The following is a 23,531-nucleotide window of genomic DNA, read 5'->3' as shown; positions in this document are numbered from 1 at the left end:
TTGCAAGTTATATACTTGCAAATATAACTTGTCATTACCAGAAACTGTAAGTGGGGGCTGTTACCTTCCCACCTTTAGAGAACTGGAACATGGGGCTGAAAGAATAATTCCTAAACAGCGAGAATGGAAGATACTGAATATTTCCAGGTGAGGAGAGCAAAACAGTTATTTCAGTTTTCTTGACAGTATTGGCTTCAGCCATAAACACACCTCATTATCTACCAAGGTTTGTGTAGCCGTTCTGTACAACTGAACAAGTTACACAGTCACATATTTGCTATTACATGCTATCACACGGATGTCTGAGATGTGCATTAAGCTGCACAAGGTGAGGTGATAACCCACCTCTTATTTCCAGGTTTTTGATGCATTTCCTGAAAAGCTGAAGGCTGGATGGAGATTTATAAAAACACACAGAACTATAATGGCTGACAAGACATTATAAATGTCTCAAGACATTTTGAATTGGAGAAAAAGAGAATATTCTCTCATATAAATTAAACATTAAAATGAACATTTCTCACTGAAAAACATTGCTATTTCTATGCAAGTCATTTTTTTCCCCACCAATAATCTCAAGGGACTAGACTTAGAACTGAAAGTAAAAAAAATAAAATATTCATTTTTAACAGACTAAGCATGCAAGAAAATGCTGTTGAAGACTTTTTTTATATAAGGTGCTTCTTGAAGAACTCTGGGATGGTGACATTTGAGAGATCACCGAAGAGCTGCTACCTGGTCTTGAAGGTAATTCATTGGGCCACATCTGGCTGTTTCCAAGTAACTTAATGACGGGAATTGGGATCGTAACCCACTAGCCTGAAACTAAAAATTCAAGCAGCAATTTATTACAGCTTGCAAAAAATAAACAAAGCTTTGGGAATCCTAACAACTTTTAAGCTTTCAGCCACGTACAGGATTGAAAAATGTGCTGTATGTGATAGACCGAGTATGCAGGGAACACATCATAATAAGGCATTCGCAATCCAAGGGAATTGTCCCACACCACGGTCTCCTTTGCCTGGCAATATCCCAAGCAGTCCATTTCCAGTGCCCGCTGGGCCCACAAAGCATCGATTGTTTGCTTGCTCCATTACATTTATTCCTAAGGCTAGCCTGGCACGGAGCTTCCAAATCACTGAGAGAATTGGCTCTACCAGTGATGAAGATCCAGCTTCTCCGCCAGTATCACCCCCGGTTATTCTTTTCCAGACTTCACTCCTCCCTTTCCTGCCCGCCGAGCACCTGACGGGGAGGCTCCAGGCAGCCCGGGCCTTGGCACCGCGCAGTGCGGCGGACAGGCGAAGCCGCGGCGGCCCGGTGAGGCGGCGTACACTGGGGCAGGGGGCTCTTAGCAGCCGAGCCGAGGCAGCCGGGCAGGCGGGAAGAAGACGAGCCGGCTGTCCCCCGGGCAGGGGGACCGGGCGGCTGAGGCAGACGCGGCCGCCGCCGGGGTAACGGCTGCGGGGTGGCCGCTAACGGCGGGCAACCGCCGCCTAACGCCAGGCACGCACCGCCCCCGCGAGCGGTTGGGGGGGGGCGGGGGGGAAAGGGGGCGTCTCCTCCCATCCCGCCCGGCGCCATTTTGGATGGTTTGCGTCGCTTCCGCTGCTGGGAAGTAAACAGAGAGGGAGGGAAGGAGGGAGGCAGCGTACGCGGGCGGGACGGGACGGGCAGCCGGGCGGAGGAGGCGGCGGCGGCGAAGAAGAAGTCACTGGGCTCGGCTTCGGTGGAGGGAGCCGATGTGGCCGGAGCGGAGGCGCCAGCACGGCCCGAGTCCCGGTTAATGCGAAGCGCAGCGGGGAGCCGCCAGGTGAAGGGACTGGAAGGGGGCGGGCGGCGGCCGCGGCGCAGCAGGGCTTTCGTCGGGTGTGCTGCCGATGGAGGGAGGAGAAGGGGGTCCGAGCAGTGGGGGCGGCAGGAGCTTGGGGCCCTGCACGGGAGCGGAGCCCAGTCCCGGCCGTCTGTAAGAGCCCCGCGGCGCTGGGCTGGGCCGGGCCGGAAGGAGCGGACCCTGAGGTGAAGCGTCTCCGGGAGCATCGGGGCTTAAAACCGACCCTCGGTGTTCACAGAGCATCGCTGCCTCCTCCTAATAACAGTCATAAATTGTCAGTCCCTCGTTTTTAGCGGAGCTGGTTTTCCGGGGTTAGGTTTGTGTGTGGGTCGCCCCCTGTTTCGGTTCGCCCTCTCCCCGTTAGAGCACGCACGCCTCTCTCTGTTCCTAGAACAGCCTTAACTTCAGGTGTGAAACAACACAGGGACCTCAGTTAGGCTTGTTCATGAGAAAGCGTTATCAGCAGGATGTAAACAGCCGTGCACAGTTTGGGTTTGTTTTGCTTGTTGTGTTTTTTTTTTTTTTTTTTAAACTGCCATTGTGTTGTCTGCACCTTACTCCCTTACTCAGCAGTAAAAACAATGTTAAGCATGTGCTTTGCTCCTCCTCTTACTTGGTGACTGAGCTATGTGATTATGGCTGAGCATGACTGTATCGCAAAGAAGATAGCGCGGGTTGCGCCCAGATGCGGAGTTCAGAACCAAGTTACTATAACAGGTTGAGAAATTTACTTGGAAAGTCTTCAGAGTCGGGCATCCTGATTTCACACATCTTTCTGTCCTGATAGAGTTCGGGTTACTTCTCGTTGTTTGTTTGTTCGGGTTTGCTTTGTTTTGTTTTTCTCCTTTCTGTCAAGATCTTAGATTTTTAAAGCAAAGTTGATTATAGCAGCAATGTGGAAAAACTGATCAGTGATAAGTGTGTCCTGATTATGCCAGAGACAGTTAAAAGCAAGATTGATGTGTTGTAAAAAGTGATAAGCAATCACTGTTTGTAAAATAGGTTGCACCTATACAGTAATATGCTAGCATGGAATTTTGCATCAGTGTCTTCCTCGCTGAAAAGTTATTTCTCTTGGCCTTGGATTTAAAATGGTTAGATCTTTAGACTGTCACAGATACACAAAGCAAAGTGAACTGCCTAATGGCATTTGCCTGTTCCTATATTAAGTTTGCAGAAAGGTTTACTCTCTCAAGTGGCCTCTTTTTTTTTTTTTTATAAATAATTTTTAGATTACTTCAAACTTCTGTAGGCAAATATGGATTCTTTTAAATTTTTTACTGTTTATTGTTAGGCACGTTAAGAGGTTGAAACCAGTTATATTTTTAAAAGCTATTTTGATACTTTATATTCTGAAACAAATGACAAAAATTAGACGAACAAATTAATTTTTCGTCATCTTTACATTACAACATTGTAATCTACATTACAACAAATGTAATCTTTCGTCACAAAGAAATTAGGTGACAAAACAGTCATATGATTCTTAAAATTCTATTTTTTGGTCTTGAGCTTAGATACTTTTTTCTCTTTTGAAAAAGTGCCACAAGGAAATCTTTTTGAAATCTTATGATTACTCTCTGTTTTCAATTACAGGAGCATCCAAGATGTTGGTAACAAAAAAGTTGTCTGGAAATGTCATTTACCATCCCCTACTATTCAAGCTATGGCACTTAGAACACGTAGCATTTTATTTTCTTGGAAGACTGTGACCTGAAATTCATCATCAGTATAGCTTTAGTGATGGCCGTATTGTCTCTTTTCTTCATTGTCTGTCTATAAAAACTTTGGATAGTACCCCACAATTTCAGGAGAGGGTTTTGGTCTGTAACCAGCATATATTAACTATTTAGAACTCATTGAAGTTAACTCAGAGGTGGAGCTTGTAAGTTGGCTGTTCGTGACCCAGTCCATTTCTGTCAGTCACGTCTCAGAGGTTATTTTTCCATCTGAAAAATTCATAGGGTTTTGTCAGTGGCAGTTCATTCCATTCCTGGTCTTTTATTTTCCTGAAGAAAAAAAAAAAAGTGCCAAGTCTAGTGCTTGTGTCTTTGAAAAGATCAGTTATAGTAAATGTGCTGTGTGTGTGAATCGACTCCACTGTACATGCACAATAGCCCCTATAATGTGATAAGGGAGAAAATGCACGACTTGACCCTCTAATGCTGTGATAAAAGTAGTCTACCTAACTAGAAAATTTATGCACCTATATTACCTTATTAGCAAAAGATGAGTCAGGATCTCTGTAACGGAAGACTTGGAGAGCCAAGTCTAACAGTTACCTTGTGTAGCTTTTTACAGATTAACAGGAGGTTGCTTTGGAAATACTTGAAGACATCAAACACGCTATCCCAAATTTGGCAAGTGTATGGTAATTGCTCGTTATAACCTAGTTGTTTGGAATATCTGTTTAGCCTAAAGTTTAAAGGAATATTGCATTTCAGACTAGTTTATTACAAATAATATTCTGGGACTATGCTTAGCAGTTAAACATAAACATGACAGGTTTACAGTGCATTTGCTAATCTAATTCTTGATTAGTTTTAACTATTCAGTTTTCACAGTTGCAAAATCCAGTTCCTTCATCTTTTTGTTAGTTGCAGTCAATTCTAAGTCACTATTCAGTTTTTTTCGCTTTTGTCCTGTACCGGTGAAGTTAGTGGCTCAGCAGCAGAACTCTCTCTGGGATGGAAAGCTTGTTCCAGCACTAGAGTCATGTTTTGCACACTTTCATAGTCATGAGCTGCGAATCACAGTAAATGGTTCTCAGGAAGCAAGTAGAGATTTTTCCCCAATAGTGTTTTCATCTTATGCTTGCCCTGAAGCGCTACTGGGATAAAAAATTAAGTTGAAAAAAATCAAGAGACAAATTCTGTTCATCAGTCTTTCGTGACAGTATGTTCTGGTTTGTTTACATCATTTTATGAATAGCTTTAGACGTTAAGTGATAGCTTGCTTTTGTGAGCAGGTATGTGAGTAGGTAGGATTAAAGTGTTTTGAAGATCGGTAAGGAGATGCTGGCTTTGAGAAAATAATTTATAATGCATTGGATAACAAACAGTATAATTTTTCAGTTGTAGGTCTAGTGTATTACACTTGGTTTTAAAAAAGACTTCTAAACTTTTACTTAGTTGCTGTACATAGCAGGGAAAGTTAATTGTCCGTGTCCCAAATGTACTGGGCATATGATAATTCATAAAAATAAATGTGTAATTGTAGTTGAGTGTTAAACCAGAATGATTTTGCTGTGTATGAAGTCCATGTTTATCTTATAGAAATCATGGGGGCTGGGGGGGGCTTATACAAGCCCATCCCAGCCCTGGATTCTCTTAGCTTTTTAGAGACTGGAGTTGAATGTATTGTAGTTCAGTGTGAGGTCTCGTTCCTAGTCCTTTAGGATATGATGTGCATTGCATCGAGGCTTTTAAAAAATAAATGATTGGATGCTAAGTTCAACTGTGAGCTGGCATGTACAAAAGAACACACTTTGATCAAAACCCAATGCTAGATTTACTTCAGATTTATATAGTGGTGGGTTTTATTTCCTCTTTAATAATGTAATATAAGGTAGAACTTCTGTAAGAGATCACTATGGAAGAAGTATATGCTACTGAGAATAACATTTTGCCTTAGACTTGCTAAACTTAATAGGATTTTGAAAAAAGTTTGCTGACTCTTCTGTGAACTTTTTTTTTGTGGGTTGAAACTTCCACACTATTACTGTAAATCTTTCATAATCCCTACTTACTAGTTAGTTGGAAAAATGAAAGCACGCCAATGTTCTTGATGAAATATGTTTTTTAAGGATACTGATTTTAAAAAGATGGGTATTGAAGTAACCATTGTTTAAAATAAAATAAATAAAGAAAAGGTTCTTTCTGTCTGGGAATAAAAATGAATAGGACAGATACAACATCTGCAAGATGCAATGCCTGCAAAGATCCATACACTCATTATTTACTTTCTTGCGTGACTTTTGCTAGGTAGATAGGACTGGGGCAGTAATATGAATGTCAGTGTTCACAAAATTGTTCAGAAGAATATCTTTTCATCAGTAGGAAAGTAGAGTGATAATCAAAGCAGTAAAACAAATCAGGTTCAAAGTATTCTCAAACACAAAAGTGAAACACTCAAAGGAGAGTGACTGTTAGAAATGGATTGTCACTGTTAATGATTAAGGAAGGAATATTAAAGATATGTGTTTAGATGGTAAAGTTATTTTTAGACTACCACTTCAAATTCATTGCTACTTGGTGGTTGGTTGTTTTGGTTTTTTTCCTTCATATAGGGGAGAAAAAAAACCCAATCTGCAAAAGTGTTGTTACAGAAAACGTACTTTTTCATCTCCACAGTTTTCTATTAATATTGTTCTTAGCTCTGTTACATTTATAAAATTTATGGATTTTTTTTTTTTGGCATTTTTATAGAATGAAACGAGGAAGGAAAACTGATGAGGCCAACAGCAGTTCATCTGAAGAGACAACTGAGAAAGAATCCAAGAGACACAAGGTTATAGACGAGAAAACCGTAGCTGTGCAGAGTCCTGACTGGGCAAACCTGCTTCAAGACATTATCCTGCAGGTGTTTCAGTACTTGCCCCTTCTGGACCGTGCTCACGCATCGCAGGTCTGCCGAAGCTGGAACCAAGTGTTTCATATGCCTGATCTCTGGAGGTGTTTTGAGTTTGAACTGAATCAACCAGCTACGTCTTACTTGAGGGCTACGCATCCTGAACTAATCAAGCAAATAATAAAGAGGCATTCCAATCACCTGCAGTATGTAAGCTTCAAGGTAGTGTATTTTTGAGGCTTTTTAAAAGTAATTTTGTAAAAATAAAAGCATCTGTTAAACCTACTTCTTTTTCATTCAGAATGTTTTAAGGAAATGTGTCTGATACCTTTGAGACAGTTTTGATGGTTCATCTATAAAAATGTCAAAGCATGGGAAGTATGATTTAATTAATGTTGGTAATTGAAATAGTGATGATAAGTGGTAAATGACAATTGCGATCAAAACATTTTAACGTGTTGAAAATTAAAGAACATCGATAAATGTTCGCAAAGGCTTATGATATATTTTTGTGATTAGGAATGTGAGTTATTTAAATAGAAATATGGAAGCTCTCAGCGTGGTAAGTCTTGTTTTCAGGCCTGGTATACTGAAGAACTGGGTTCTGTAAATGGGCATATAGACATAGAGGTTACCTCCGAATTCAGTTATTTATTTGGATATATTTTCTGGACAAAAACTTGGAATAACAGTTCTGAACATACCTTTTCATTGCCTTAATTCCTTTAGGTGGGCATTTTTATTTTTTTTCTTATAGCATCTTAGCTGCTTAGAATTCTGCATCAGCAAGTGGGCAGAAATACTTCAGTTTTTGATAATACTGTACGTGTGGGTACCTGCCTCAGAATTATCTGAGGATGCATAGATTGAGCATTTCCCCATTTCACATCCTGTAGGGAGCTGGATGTAATATTCATGTTAGAAAACATCTAATGCACAGAGAGTCACTTCAGTACTGCTAATACGCAACTAGCAGTTTTAGTACTAAACTGTATGGGATTGTCCACATATGGGATATCTCAGCACAGCTGACTTTCAGTTAACTGAAAAAGTACATGGGATTTGCACAGGATGATGTATCTACTGGTTGTGCTTGGCTGAGAAATACCATTTGGTGAGAACTGGCTTTGTTAACACCATGGAATTATTTTCGGCAGATGAAGACCTTTAACATTGGCCTACATATTGCTGTGTTTTGGAAGGGTGCTGTGAAACAGTCATGGCTGTGTATGCATCAGCTATGTGACAAATTTTGAAATGAAATGATCTTACAGCAAGGTGGACATACTAGTTGTTTGTTTCTGAGATCTGGCAGTTTTTGTATAGGAATCATCAGCATGTGGGTAGCTGGGGCGCCTCTGCCTGGTCATATGTATTGCCACTGCTTAATGCAGTGTCACATGTAAACTGATTATTACAAGGATTGCAGGGTTTTTATCAGTATCTGAATAAAGAAAATTTATAGCAGTATTGGAATCGCCTTCCTGTGTCTATCTCCAGTCTACGTTGCTTTGCACCAAATGTTTTTGAAGGATTTCAGATGCTTTTCATTGGTAGGGTGATACCCGTGTCATTTCTTGAACATGTCCCTTCACTTGTCCTTCAGGGTTGCAGAATGAACACTAATCGCAGGAAATATTAAGTAACAAGGATAATCACGAGGAATGGGATACATCAGTCAGAAGCACTGACTGCTTCTCTGTCAGGGCTGAAAACTTGGGAAACTTTTTTGTAGGCAAAGGAAGATCGCATTATTGAAAACTGAGGTTTTTCAGCTTGTGTTTGTGCAGAAAATGAACATTCATTGGACTTAGATCAGTTGCTGACAAGGTAGCATGGCTTATGGTAGACTTAGACTTGATTACAAGATCAATTATTTTACTGTTCTGTAGGTTTGCAAAACTGTCATGTCTGCTGTTGTAAGAGGCTATCGAGAAAGCATATCTGAGTGTTGGTGAAAATCCACTGGAGGTTTTTTCACACACTAAAGGGTTTATAGAATTACCGCATTTGGGTAAGGAAGAACGTAAAGAGGAAGTGGGGTAGACTCTGGACCCAAATGAACCTCCGCTTTCTTATTATTTGATGTGGATTGAATATCTTGGAGCAAACTGTTTAGCTGACCCCTCACCATGCTAAATTTTACCGAAGTGTTTAGGATAGTGGTAAATTTATAGCAAATTTTCTTGGATTTTTGGTATGTACTTTTGTGGGGGGAAAAAAGAATGATGATGTTGGATTCCTGATGAGGGGTTTTGTGGTTTTTGTTGACATCACATTTCAGAAGGTAAACTGAAAAAAAAACGTTCAAGTACATCTACTCTATTCTGCTTTTTTGTAAACTGTGTTTGATGCAGTGTTTTCTGAACAATAAGTCTTTGTGGTTTTTTTTAAGGTGGACAGTAGCAAGGAATCTGCAGAAGCTGCTTGTGATATTTTGTCACAGCTTGTGAATTGCTCACTGAAAACGCTTGGGCTAATTTCAACTGCCCGGCCAAGCTTCATGGATTTACCAAAGGTATTTTAAGATGTGTGCTTTTTTCTATAGCCAAGTATTGCAGCAGTTCATAGCAGTATTTCTATAACTTTACGTAAAGTTTTATTGTAAAAGTACAAATCTTTGGTAATCATTACTGGGCTCTATTAAAGGGAGGAACTAAGATGTCATACTAAGATGGATAACTGTTTCACTTATTCTCTGTATCACATGAGAACTTAGTCCTGACCTTGTTCTATTGACCTCGATGTAATAGTCAGCAATGTGTTGCAAATCAGGAGGCCAGACAATTCCTGTCTGTCTAATTGGACTCTGGGACTGTGGGGGATGTTTAGGAGACAACTGTAATTGACCGAGTGGCAGAGTTTTATCCATGTGGACTTGAGGGAGGGATTATGTTATCCTTGAGCTCACTTTAGAAGGCGATACGATCGTGATTTTCAGTACTTCATGTCATGCAGTCAAGCATCAGATTCTTAGGCAAAGTGCACTGTATTTCTGAAACTTCGTCAGATTTTCTTTTACCTTGCATGTTTACCAAAAGTTAGACTTTGTTAGAAGGTGTGAATTTTCTAAATTCTCTAACCAAGAATTCTTGCTAGTGAGGTAGAAATGTACTGTTGTTGAGGAGCGAGGGAGTGGTTGCGGTAGCCTGGGCAGCTTGTTCTATGGCAGGAACATCTTGGATGTCTCACAGCCTCAATTCTTGAATTCAGTCCGCATATAAGTGAAGGGCTGGATACAAGTAGACTATTAGCTGGATCTCAGTGACGTCATTGCTGATGATGGCAACAAGGACAAGGAAGAAGTAGGGACAGCCTCAGGAAAGGAAGTAGGCTATAGGGTTTAAGCAAGGTTAGCTACAGGAGGATTATCAATTATTATCCTTGACAGCCGCGTCATGTAATTCTCTTGAATATGTATTTTTAATCCTTAATTTTCAAAGAGGCTTTCCAGATCTTTAATTAGATTTTGTATGATTTTTTTTTTCCTTTTTCAGTGTGCCTATAAGAAAACCTGAATGCAGTGGAAAAAATCCACAGTGTCAGTGTGTTAGCAATACTTTGTTATTTCAGCTCTTGCATATTGTTTCGTTTCTTAATCTGAATCTTGTTTTAGCTCTCTTACTTAATTTTCACTGGAGGGATATGTTACAGTCCTATTCAGCTCGATGAATAACTATTTGTAGTCATTCATGCTATGGTATTACTCATCTTCAAGGCTTCTAAACTACAGGCTTCCTTTTTTTGTTCCTAATAAGATGTGGCCTTTAAAAATATATGTTCAGAAGGAACCAAAATCAACTCTAGGCATAATTTGCCTTTTGATGTTTACCACTCCAATAATATTGTCACTGACATATGGTACCAGCAATGACTTTTAAATTTTCTTAGACCACCAATGAAGCATAAGAATTTAATTGGACCATGAATGAGTTGTTGTGGGAAGCTGTTAGTAACAGGCCTGTTGGTTGACAAGCAGGAAAAGGTGAATGGATCTAAAAAATGGCTAACACTACACAATTGTCTCATTTTTTTATTTTTAATGGGACTGTATAGGAAGTCTGAACTACTTGCCATTATCTTCATCGGCACTTTTCTGATTTCAAGTAACATGACATCTGGCAAATATTTGTAAATCACATTTGGCATTGTGTTGCCTAGTCTTTTTGCTAAGCACATTCTACATGAATCTTTTAAAGAATCTTACTATAGGCTACAAATGCGGCAATATTGAAAAGACGTTAAATCACCAGCTTTTACATTTTGGGATATTATCTGTCTTCCATTAGCTCTTCAAACTACAGTTTCAAGTTACCTGCTTTTGTAAATGTGTTTAACTTTTTTACCTTTCTATTTAATAGCCTTCTTAGTGAAGGGAATTACATTCTAAATACAGAGAATTAAAACACAATCCTAACGCTTTAATAATATTTCCACTCTGTACTCTGAAAGGACCTTTTTCTCAGTACATAACGTATATAATCAGCATATTGTCAGGATAGTTGGGATTGGTCCCTAAAGCCAAAATGCCTAATGCTTCTGATTTTAACTTCCTGTTTCCATAGTACTGCTGCCAGGCCTTCTCTCATATAACTCTATTCAGGATTCTACATGTGCATGTGGCTGAGAGCAAAACAGTACTGAAATCAAAGTAGCAGGTCATTTTATGGGATACTTCATGTGGTGCATGGAGGAGGTGCTTTTTTTTTTTAAGGTCTTCAGTCAATTTTGTAAGAAATCATGAAGATAAGCTAATTATTCACTTCCTTCAAATCACCAATGATTTCTACAAGCACTGCTGCATCTGCTCTTTAGTCAGTGTTTTTCAAGTTAAGGTGTCTTTACTGGTAAGTTTTAGCGGTTACATAAAAACACTGAGGAGCAACCTTGAGCACTGCACCTATATTGTCTATACTGCTTAATTGGTAATTAATTGATCACCTGCTCCTTGGCTCTGCTTCTAGAAGATGCTTCTTTGGAGTGCAACTTGCAAATTATTCTCAAAATTAGAGCTTCTAGGCTTTCTCTTTGCTTGAGGTCTTTCTATAAATTTAAGTTTGTGCGGTGGATTGTCCTGAGTCATGTTCTTGGTTTATGTTTGTTAGACATTCTGATTTGCCAGATACATAGACTGATAGCAAAAAATTATTATACTTCCTCTACACAAAAAATTGTCAATTTTAGCATTAATTTTTAATTATGCAATATCAAAAGAATGCCTTCTCTCCAAATGCTGTCAGTGAGTAAAAGAAAACTAAGACTGCTGTGTACAGTGTGAAACTATTGAAACTTTTATTTTGGATACTACTGTTTCATTTAAACTTTTTTTTTCTTCCAGTCTCACTTTATTTCTGCACTGACAGTGGTGTTTGTAAACTCCAAATCCCTCTCTTCACTTAAGATTGATGATACACCAGTAGATGATCCATCTCTCAAAGTGCTAGTGGCTAACAACAGTGACACGCTCAAACTGTTGAAAATGAGCAGCTGTCCTCATGTTTCTCCAGCTGGTAAGCTACCATGTTTTCGTTTTTTAAAATGTGTGCGTTACATTCTGTCTGAAACCAGTAAACTCCTGAAACAACAGGGGTGGGGTGAGAGTGAGGATGAATGCGGTATCTACAGCAACTGTCACTGAATCAAATACTGATTCAACTGGTTGTCAATCCTTCCATCCCACCACTTGCAGAGTGAATACTGAGCTAATAATACAATAATGCACCTCTGCTCTGGACAAATGATTAAGCTCTAGTGGAACTTGTATGTATTGACTGGATAGCGTACTACGTCTGCAATGACTATTTAAGTATTCCAGTATAATTAAGCTTTTTTGGAATATGAGTTCTTTTTCCGCGGTTCATTATGTGTGAGTTTTGAGTGTTGCAATGTCAGGGATTATGAAGATGCTGGTTTAGTCATTCTGAAAGCGAGCAATTTAATCTTTTACTGGAGGATAAGTGCAGACAGCATCAACAAAGGGGAGATGCGACTGAGCAGTGCAGAACTTCTGCCATTACCAAATGTACTTCGTTAGCACTGTGAAGTGTGTTTGTAGCAAGAATGAAGCCAGCTCATATCAGAATGAAAGCACTGAGATTCTTGAAGTTCATAGAATTAACGTTTGTGGAATACTTACGCAATGCAGAGCAAGATTGTTAAGTTGATGGACTGTGCATCTGTTTTACACTGAGAAATGGAAGAGGAATTATAAATGAGATGCTGGCAACTTAGTTAAATTGCTGTTCTGAGGATAAGTAGAAACTACTGTAGTCACTGTAGCTTTCTTCATCCAAATATTTTCAATCTGTAAATATTAGGTATGTTATGTGTAAAATTCACCAGGGGGGAAAATGATACCATAGCAGAGAGCATGTTGCGGTAGTGATAACAAACTAAACACAAACTTAATACCTTTTGCAAATGTTAGCTGTCAGACAAAACCTTGTGTTTGGTTTTGTATAAAAAAAGTCCTGAAAATGCAGGTTTGTTTTGCAGCAGATTTTTCCAGCCAAGTCTTCACCAGCGTGTTAACTGGAATGTTATTTCCTTCAAAGCTTTGTAATAATAGATAGGGAGTTGTTTAAATTAGCTTGAGTGACTGGTTTTTTTCTGACTTAACATTTCATTTGAGAATCCTTGTGTGTGAGAAGTACAGGAGCCATAATGTGTCTCTCAGGAGGAAGAGGCTGCAGCAGTAATTTGTAGTTAGGCAAAGAGTAATTTCCTTGGACTTTGATCCAAGAGCAACCTGTCAGCTCCAGCAGACTCTGCTGGCTTGTGGCTAATCCTTGCTGGAAGGTTTTATGGAACATCACGCACTTGATAATTTGGGAGAGGACACAGGTTTACGAAGTTGTTTGGTGTATTTTGTTTGATGTATCTTGTACAATGCATTAGTGACAAAACCAGAGAATGCTAAGCAAACAGCAGGAGAGTTTGATTGCTTATTTTGAGTCTGGGTGTGCCTTGAGATGGAGAAAAAATAGAACATAAGAAAGGAGCTGGTATCGGGATAGTTGGCTTCAGAGCAGACAGGCTGCAAAAATTAGACCTTTAAGGAAAATGAGAAACTTGGAGCACCAAGACGTACCTGGATTCTTTTCCTATTGGGAATATTATAATTAGCAGGCCACTATAAATGTGGAAAAAACTTTAATTGAACCAAAAGAGCCATGAATTATGCAAAACTAGTTACTTACAGATGCGCTTAAAATTGTATAATATGCCTTCAAATTGCAGTTTGGGGGGTGGGCGTAATGTTCAGTACTAGATCAGTTCTTAAGGATTTTGTTAGTGAAGGACAGAGAATAATGCAAGTAGTGCAAGAGAGACTCCACTACTGCGGGGATAAAGGAAAAAGATTGATATAAGACTGAATTGATTCTAGAAGATGCTTTTGAATAATCCCTAAATTACTGTACAAAGACAGAGGAATGTTTGGGTTTGGGCTGGAGAAACTAAGGCAGTGGTGTGTTTCTAAACTTTGTGAACACCTCTCAAGCTTCTTCTGCTTGCTGTTTCCTCTCTGAACTTTAACTTGCATCAGAACTGCAGCAGTGCCTTGTAAAACAAAGTAACAGTTATTTTTAAATCCATATTGATGTGCTGTTGATTATTACCTGATATTACCTGAAATATTAGCTACTGGAACAGAGGGAACTGACAGCATTTCTGTAACGGCTGTGTTTCTGCGCTGCTTTGAGGATAGGTGGGTTGCTTCTCTTTGAATGGGGGACGGGGGGAAGAGCAAGGCGTAGGGTGTTTCTGCATCAGCAGTTTAGTAGAGCGGGGGGGTGGTGGGCGTTGATTCTGTGCTGTATGAATGCACCACTTGCAGCTTGGGCTCCAGGCAGGCTCTCCAGTAACCGTCTACACTGTATTCATTGTCAGTTCTATATGCAGGATATATCATTTCATTGCCTGTACGTGACAGGGATATGCAGTCCTAGACCCATAAAAGAACTGTGGCAAGTTGAACCTCAGTTCTTCCCTTTTTGCATTACACTAGTCAATAACGCGCCCTTACGATTAACAAAGATTATTGTTTGAAGGATGGCAGTTGGTTAACAAGCTGGTTTGGATGCTAAATTTGTAGCAAGTTGTTTTCTGAAACTGTGTAGTGGTGAAACGATGTATCTCTACGAAGCAGCATGCATGAGTCTCCTTAAATGGAGGGGCCATGGTAGCTGGTGTATTGCTGTAAGGGTAACTTTGTTATGACTTAAGGACAGGAAATGATATCTGGAATGTGTAGAAGGTATTTCTAAGGTTATTCTAATTTTCTACTCCAATTTAAAAAAAAAAAAATTCCTGGATTTTCACTTCATTTTTGATACCATACCCTCTCCCCTGAATGAAATAATGAATGTGCTTACATATATGCACTGTTTTTACAGGAAATAGTTGCAATAAGAGTTTGGTTAAAATTCTGCTTACCTAAATTCTGTGGTTTTTTATTCATTTAACAAACTTTCTCTATTCGAAAGGTCAGTATTTGATACAATTAGAAGAGCTTCTGATGCAGATCCTTAGGTGGAAAATACATACGCTTTTCCTATACATATTCATGCATTGCAATATTTTTTTGGTAACTTTTTTAAAGAAAGTATTTTTAAAGTCAGTACAGGCTTTTGAGTTTAATAACTGCATCTTAAAATAACCGCTGTTTTTCTGTACTTCTTCCCACTGCTTCAAAGCTATAGTCTATTGAGCTCAGGTTTTTCAGTGGCATATTAAATGCTGTGTTCTCATCTCCTCTATTAATGGAAAGACCATATCCTGAATTTCACACAGTTTTCTGGGTCACATGAAATGCAAAGGACTGTATGCTTTTTTTTTTTTTTAGTGGTTTTTTTTAGCACTGTTACCAGTGTGGTACCTTTCGCTTGTATCTGGAAATAGGATGAGTGGAAACTTTACAGACTGAACTGAATTCTTCTTGTTAATGGCTTTGTCTTCAGTGAGCAGCAGGTTATATTAATTCTTTAAAGGGAGAGTCTGAAAATCACTGTTCTAGGAATTACTGCTCCCATTTTTCAGTGTTTTCCTTCTCTTTTGCTGTTGCTTTTCCAAATGTAAGTATTTGCACTTTGCTAGAAAGAACAAATACTGACAGCAGCAAGTTCTGTATTGAATTAAAACCTAGCATTCATTTTACGCTTGCTTCCCTCAGGTGACAGATTTTATTCGTGGCTGCTTTGTCAGCCACAGAGAGGGACAGCAGTTCTTCCAGAGCAGGCTAGGGAAATACTTTTATTATGAGTAAGCCCCCTGTACAAAATTGAATTTGTGTATATGTGGCCTTACAGAAGGGCAGAACAGTCAAAAGTGTGTTTTTAATTTGTTTGTCACATGAGAATCAGCTCCCACAGGAAAGTATACAATGCAGTGTGTTAACTTCTTTGGTTCCCTAGCGAAACAGCAATGTAGTCGCATTACTGTATGTGTATCTTAATGTGTAGGTACAAAGAAGTCAAAAGACCACACTTATGTGAAAAAGATTCATGTTCTGGTTGTCCAGTACAGTTTTGTTGTGATGTTAGGTCTTGACTGCATGTTGAAATACCTGGTCTTTGTACTCTCTTGACATACATAAACAAAATCAGTTTTGTGCTTCTTGTTCAGTTATTTATCTGTGCAACCCCTTTCATAATGTTCTCTTTTCCCAGGTATCCTTTGCGTGGCTGACCAGTGTCATGGCTTACGGGAATTGGCGCTGAACTACCATCTGCTGAGTGATGAGCTTCTGCTTGCTTTGTCTTCTGAAAAACACGTCAGGTTAGAACACTTGCGCATTGATGTTGTCAGTGAAAATCCTGGACAGACTCAGTTCCACACGATTCAAAAGAGCAGCTGGGATGCTTTCATCAAGCATTCTCCTAAAGTAAATTTAGTCATGTACTTTTTCTTGTATGAAGAAGAGTTTGACCCATTCTTTCGTTACGAAATACCTGTCACTCACCTTTACTTTGGAAGATCAGTAAGCAAAGACGTACTTGGCCGCGTTGGGATGACATGTCCTCGGTTAGTTGAACTGGTGGTGTGCGCCAACGGATTGCGGCCGCTGGATGAGGAGCTGATCCGTATTGCGGAACGTTGCAAGTATCTGTCAGCCGTTGGCCTAGGAGAGTGTGAAGTCTCTTGCAGTGCCTTTGTCGAGTTTGTGAAGATGTGTGGTGGTCGTCTCTCTCAGCTTTCTATTATGGAGGAAGTTTTGATTCCTGATCAGAAATACAGTTTAGAGCAGATTCATTGGGAAGTTTCAAAGCATCTCGGTAGAGTCTGGTTCCCAGACATGATGCCCACGTGGTAAAGTCCTTAAAAGACTTCAGGGTGGGTGGAATAGCACCTTAAACCCAAGCTTACCATATTGTAATTTACTGTATAAGCTTACTTAATACTGTAGTTTTTACTATAAGTTACTCCACTGTTTGATTAGAAAATTAATTTTTCATTCAAGAGTGATTTATGAAATCCAGATTGAAAAATAGAAATCACGGATAGCTCCAAAACCCATTTTCCTCCAAACAAAAATCTGGTTTAGATTTGTTCTTTTTCATTGATGGTGACGTAAGACTTTGACGGAAATAAAAAACGTATTTAAAATATTGAAATGTACGTGCAAAATACCAGTTTTAATATGCTGCCCTTCTTTGACTTAGATACTAGTATTGGGCACGATCAGATTTGATTTTAAAAAACAAGCAAAACCCCACCAAAATTGCATGTTTCTGTTGCAGAATTACAGCATTTCTAAATTCAGTCACCTAGATGACAAGATTAAGATTATAAGGAGTATTTAGTAGGCTGTGAAATACACACGTTCTTTTATATAAACGTCGTAAAAGGCAAGAGCAATACACAGTAATATAGTTTAGACAATTAAAATACTAAGTTTGCTACCTTATTCAACAGATTATTAGATCCGTCTAAAATGTAGTTAAGAGAGCAAACAAATAGTAGTGCGAGCTACCAAAAGTGGTGTGGGTTCCCCCCCCATACATTTTAATGTAGTTTGCTTATGGGGGCTCAGATCTGTGTCTAAACCTGTTTTAAGGTATTTTACGTCTAGCTCAGGAAGCGAAAGCATTCTGGGGACAAATGTAGATACATTGTATTTAAAAACACATCGGAGTTAATGAGCTGTTCTTGCGCGTTAACTGGTTTTGCAGCATAGGTTTAGGTGGAATAATGTAGTGTTTAGTAAATGAACCCTGCAGTGTTAAATGGGATGACGTGGGCGTGAACGGTGTGAGACAAGAAAGTTAAAATTTGAATGGTGACCAAGAACCTTTTAACGAAATCTTAGACCTTTTGGCTGCTTTCAATTTGAGAGAAATGACATTGTAACAGTTGCTTAAGCTGTATAAACTAATTGTATACTGTAAATCTGTTTCAGAAATGTTTATGTATAAAGTGAATGTTTGATAGATGATCATTTTGTATACCTTTAATTCAGCTAGTTTGATCATTTCATAATATTTAAAAACCTAAAAGCAGTAAACTTGCGTGAAGTAGAGCAGTAGGCAAAAATCTGTTTTGAATACTTGGTTAAATCGATTTTTATTAAAGAAAGTTTTTAGTCTGTAATTGGTGTAGGCAACACATTGCCTGTGATCTGGATGTGGCTTGTGACTTCATTTCTTACCGCCAACAGTTACATTATTTTTCTCTTTTATATTATTGATTGATGACACTAAAGTATTCCTGCGACTGCTGAATGTGTCGGAAGGGGTGGTCAGCCACCAGCGGGGCAACACTGCTCCAGCTCTGGGCTGTATCCAGCTTAGCTGGTGGCTGCTTCTCATTGGAGCTGTTCAGCTAGTTCTGGTAATAAGTAGATTTTCTTCATTTCTGACTTCGGTAATGTTTATCCAAATGTATAGCTCAAGTGTAATACACTTATGAGCATATTTAAGTTCATAACTATATTTTGAGCAAACATTGCTCAGCGGACTCGACATCTTTATGGGGGAGTTGTATGTTTCGGTAGAGCTTTGATTTAAAAATCACGTTTTATGAAATACGCAGTTTTTGTATTAGAATTTGTTAAATTAATGTAATACTATAACTAGCTTTTATTTGTATAAAAGGTGTCAATATATTTAGTCCGTAAAAGTAAAAAAGCTCGGTGTTTTTTATATTCTGACTTTTGGAATTGCCTGTGTGATAAAGGCAGAGTAACACTACTAATCTGGGGAAGAGGACATGTTTTCACTAAAGTAATGTGTGAAGTAATCTCATTAACGCAGCTAAAACCTCTCTGGACCTTGACTGCTGCTGTCCTGATGCTGGCAAGGTGAGTAGATCTGTTGCTTACCGCTTCCGTAGCGGCAACAACTGAAAGGCAAGACACAGACTGAATTCACTGAGTTCCCTCACTTCTGGAGTTCACGTCTTTGAAGCCCAGCATCCTGCTTCCCACAGGGAGACCTCCAGCGGATCCTGAGGTGGGGAACATCTGAGCAGCTGAAGGCTTTATGTGTAGTTGTAGTGGAACTGCTTTCCCCAGCAAGGAAACTGGCTGGCCTCTTCTGAGAAGGTCTCTGTCTTGTTGCAGAGACTTCAAAAAGTCCTTCATGGATGTGATATTAGCATAGTGTCATAACAGTTATCAAAATGTTCAGGGATAAGAAAGCCACTTGAAAGCAGTTGTGCCTCTCCCAGCGAACGTCGTCAGTTTTTATACATCAAACCAACTACAGCATCCTGATCTCAAATAATACAGCTATAAAACAAACTTCCCAGGCAAGCCTACATTCTAAGTAGCTTCAGGAAAAGCTACAATCCTCCTTTTTAACAAATCTTGTACAATTCTTATTTTGCCTTGTACGCATGTAGGAAAAAATGAGTAATAATTAAAAAAAAAATATTAAAAAATCCATGACACGAGTAGTAACAAGCGTACCACTAGTTCACCAGAAACATGAACATGGTTGTCTTACAGCTGTATAAAATAACTTTCCCTGGATTCACCTTTATTTCTTGTTGTTTTCAGAAGACAATCCAGCGTTGGCTTGGTTGTCCAGTTTTGGGTCGGAGTTGTTAATGCATGCAGTGGCAAATCTTGCCTTGGAACACAAGTGCTGTATCACTTCGGGTTTTGGATATAAAATTACTCTTGAAAGCTGTTGATGCCAGACAGCTGGGGCAACCCTGGCCAGCCATGCTAGTTTACAGTGAGATCTTGTAACAAAAATGAAAAGGTGAGTGATTGAAGAGCAGCTGGTTACATTAATTCTGTAATTTCCAGTGATTTACCCAAAGCTACAAACCTGTGCATTTCAGTGGGTTTTTTTGGAGTGATTTCTAGTCAGAAACTTCCGTTAATACTATACAAACTCCTCTAACCACACAGGTATAAAAATTAGCTATATCTATTACAACTGTCGTTTGTGTGCCAAATTAATTTCCCATGAATTTAAAGCAGGGTTCGTCTGGGCCTCTATATTTGGAGTAGGCCTGACTAGAACCTAAACTTTGTTGCATTACTTCAGAGACATCTGTCTTGATCCTTGGCTGGCCTCGTCGGTTGCACATGGAATGGTAAAAGTAAATGCTGCTGCTGTACCTAAAACTGGAGCATTGATTTAATGAGGAAACTTGTGAAATCTTAAAGGGACTCAGAACTTCAGTGTCTGTAGTTCAGACTACAGAATAATTTTCCTAAAATACAGATGGTGTAGAAATAAACTCCTTGGAGATATGACTGAAGTATCAAAACTAGGACGGTGAAACCACAGTTAACCTTAGATGTTCTGTATGTTCATGAGCCGGACTAGGGAAGTGATCATCCCCCTGTACTCGGCACTGGTGAGGCCCCACCTCGAGTACTGCGTTCAGTTTTGGGCCCCTCGCTACAAGAGGGACATTGAGGTGTTGGAGGGTGTCCAGAGAAGGGCTACAAAGCTGGTGAGGGGTCTGGAGGACAAACCTTATGAAGAACGACTGAGGGAGCTGGGGTTGTTTAGCCTGGAGAAGAGGAGGCTGAGGGGAGACCTTATCACCCTCTACAACTACCTGAAAGGAGGTTGTAGAGAGATGGGGGCTGACCTCTTCTCCCTGGTGACAAGTGATAGGACGAGAGGAAACGGGTTCAAGTTACGTCAGGGAAGGTTTAGATTGGATATTAGGAAACATTTTTTCACTGAAAGGGTTATTAAACATTGGAATAGGCTGCCCAGGGAGGTGGTGGATTCACCATCCCTGGAGGTGTTTAAAAAAAGGGTAGATGGGGCACTTCGGGACATGGTTTAGAAGTGTCTTTTGTCAGGGTAGGTTAAAGGTTGGACTTGATGATCTTAAAGGTCCCTTCCAACCTCAGCGATTCTATGATTCATCCTTTTCATTAGGTTTCTCTTGTAGGATCACATCCACTGCTGGCTGTTGGAGTTCACGTGCTTTGAAACAGAGACCGTGGCGTGCTTTCTGCTCTGCTTTCCACCTCTGCTTTAAGGACGATGTGACACAGGAGATGATTCTTTTCATTTTAGCCATTTTTCCTAGACTGAAAATACAATGTATTTTCTGGATGGCTGGTAAGGTCTATTTTCACTACCTAATATTGCTAATTTGCAATCAGCAGCTGATGGTGGGGTTTTTTTTATGCTTTAGACTTACAATGGAGTCTAAATTGTAAGTGGAAGAGCAGAAGCCTGCTCCAGTCAAGTTACTCCCTAGTGGTGGCAGCTTCAAAACCAGAAGAACCTCAACATCACTGACACCATCTTCATTTATGATACTGAAGGCGGCAGCTCTCCTCATCCCGATCATCTGTGAGTGGGTTTGTGTGGGGGAAAGCAGAAAGCGTTTGTGCCAGCTGTTGTCATCGCATGGCCCTTCAGGGAGCAGGAGCCGCGCGCTTGATTTGACCCTGATGTATGACAAGCCTTGGTTGAGGACCCTCCTGGAGCAAAGTCTGGGTTCCAGCCCCGAGCAGCTCAGTGGTATGAAAATGAAGCAGTGTTGCACAAACCCACTGTGCAGACTTAAAAATTTTCATATTACAGAACAATCGTGTATTTTGACCCTTAACTGCAACACGCATAAAAGCAGGGAGCAGAACCAAGCACAGCCTAAAGTGACCGACAGCTCCTGTATTCGAAGCATGAGCAATGACTCAAGGACGCATTCCCTGGAGACAGGTAAAAGAAAGTAGGAGCTTATCCTTGCGCCCGGCAGTTAGGACAGCCCCTGGTTCATACCATCAGGCAAGTGCTATTACCAGCTGGTGGTGAGTGGGATGTGAGGTGTTACCCTTTTATTTCTGCTCCAGCTCAAATGTCTGAGCTAAATGGGTGGTTTTCAGGCACAAACAACAACAGATCATCAGGTGTACAGAAGCTGTTAGGTATCACAGACGTTTGCTTTTTAAGCGATGGAAGTATCATCCTTAGGGATCTATTTGGGGCTTGTCTAAACTTCACAGGAGTAGCCTACTCGTCGCTTCATTGTTATTTTGGATCTAACTCTATAGGCCTAACTCAAGGCTTCTGGATTCTGCCTACAAGAGAGCACTGCACTTGCCAACTCCAGTCTAAATGCTAGTGAAACTATTCTCGGTGCAATAATTAGACAACTTCAACAACTGCACCTCTTCCAGAATTGCAGTTTGTGCTGGTGGAGCTCATTTCCACCTGGCTGGCTGTGCATTCCCTCTGAACAGTTGGCTTTTTGGTCAGAACCTTAGAACTCCCAAACAGAGAGCAGCAAAGAAAGCGAGGAGTCCTCTCCTCTCCAAATATTGTGCCTATGGAAGTAATAAACGCGGGCCTCAGAAGGAGCTCGTGTATGCTAAAAGAAGGACAACTACTATATTGATAATTAGTACCTTAAAGCCTGAGGATAGAGTTCCTCTTCCTTCCAAAGTGAGACACAAACTTGTATATGCGCATGGCTGCATAGAGGAATCGTCAAATGGCCATCAGTATGACCTACTACAGAAAATATTCGGAGATTTTTGTCTCAAATAGTTGCTTCTTCCTGCTTCTGACTGGAAGGGATGCAGTGTCCTTGACAAATAATTGTTCAGTTGTCTTCATCTTACTTTTCTTTTTTTTGTTGCCTGAAATTTACTGTCCTCTAATTTTTGACTAATATGTGATAGGAAGGAACTCTTTTTTTCTTTAAGCGACTTCCTGTACTATCCAGAGTATTAGGGTTAGAGTAAAACATGCTAAATTAAGCAGATTGTACAGATTAAATTGGAGAAGGGAGAAAGGGCTGTTATTTAGTTACAAGGAGCCCAGGATATTATAAACTTGTACTGACAGAACCATGAAGTTACATTTTCCCACAGCCATGAAAAGTGGTTACTACTTGCCTATAGGCATCCATTGCTTCTGATTCAGGTTCTTTAATAATAATGAAGGTTTTACCTCTGTAATCAGTCAGCTATGTCAAGTTGTTGTATAATCTAGAGTTATTACCAGTCCACAAACACCTATCTTCTCATTAGGAGCTGTGCAAGGCAGCTTTGATACGTGGGATTCAGCTACTGTTACTTGTGTATTGGAGGATTTGGTGTTTCCAGTTCTGTGGGGCTCTTTTACATCCCCCAGCTGTAAAGGGAAAAGAATGACTTTGGTGTCTAGGCTCCCTGGGTCCGGTATGAAGATGATGTGGTACTGTACAGTGAAGGAACAGCACGGTCAGGCTGAGCAGAGAACCTCTTTTACCAACTAGGGGAGAGCATGACCCATCCCACCATGGCATCTGCTTCAGGCTCTGAAAAGTCCCTCTAGCTGCATCACTGATACAAGCTTTGTAGCAAATGCTAGAGAAGAAGCTTTGGGGGCTTCTATTGGCTTGGTTCCATGATCCTGTTTTCCCCTGCGGAGCTTGGGACACTGGTTTTGAGGTTGAGGCTTTTTCCTGAGGGGATAAATGCAGATTTGGGGTTCAAAGTTACAAAAACACATCTCAACAAGAACACACCTTCTCTAGAGAGGCTTGTTCCTCCCTTTTATCTCCCCTAGTGCCTCCTGGATTACCTTCTTGGTGGGTAACCTAAAGAATATGAAACTGCTGGTTAAAGCACAGGCTTCTGACTTTGGCTGCTGAGAGTCTTTCAAGCTGAGGTAGAAGATGAAGTTTCATGTAACATTGGAACTAATTAGCACCTTTCCCC

General features: G+C 40.1%; 1 protein-coding gene across 1 annotated transcript; it reads left to right on the top strand.

The window, feature by feature from the left end:
- The first annotated feature begins 1,626 nt into the window (after nucleotides 1-1,626).
- FBXL3 (F-box and leucine rich repeat protein 3) lies at nucleotides 1,627-18,019 on the top strand. The gene is made up of 5 exons (XM_063335860.1): nucleotides 1,627-1,813; nucleotides 6,262-6,625; nucleotides 8,799-8,921; nucleotides 11,742-11,913; nucleotides 16,072-18,019. The coding sequence occupies exons 2-5, from the start codon at nucleotides 6,263-6,265 to the stop codon at nucleotides 16,713-16,715; spliced, it is 1,302 nt and encodes a 433-aa protein (XP_063191930.1). The 5' UTR covers nucleotides 1,627-1,813; nucleotide 6,262; the 3' UTR covers nucleotides 16,716-18,019.
- The last annotated feature ends 5,512 nt before the right edge of the window (nucleotides 18,020-23,531 follow it).

This window comes from Chroicocephalus ridibundus, chromosome 1, assembly GCF_963924245.1.
Source record: "Chroicocephalus ridibundus chromosome 1, bChrRid1.1, whole genome shotgun sequence".
In the NCBI taxonomy this organism is placed as follows: domain Eukaryota; kingdom Metazoa; phylum Chordata; class Aves; order Charadriiformes; family Laridae; genus Chroicocephalus; species Chroicocephalus ridibundus.
The sequence above is the reverse complement of the archived record's forward strand: the minus strand, read 5'-3'. Positions and strand labels throughout refer to the sequence as shown.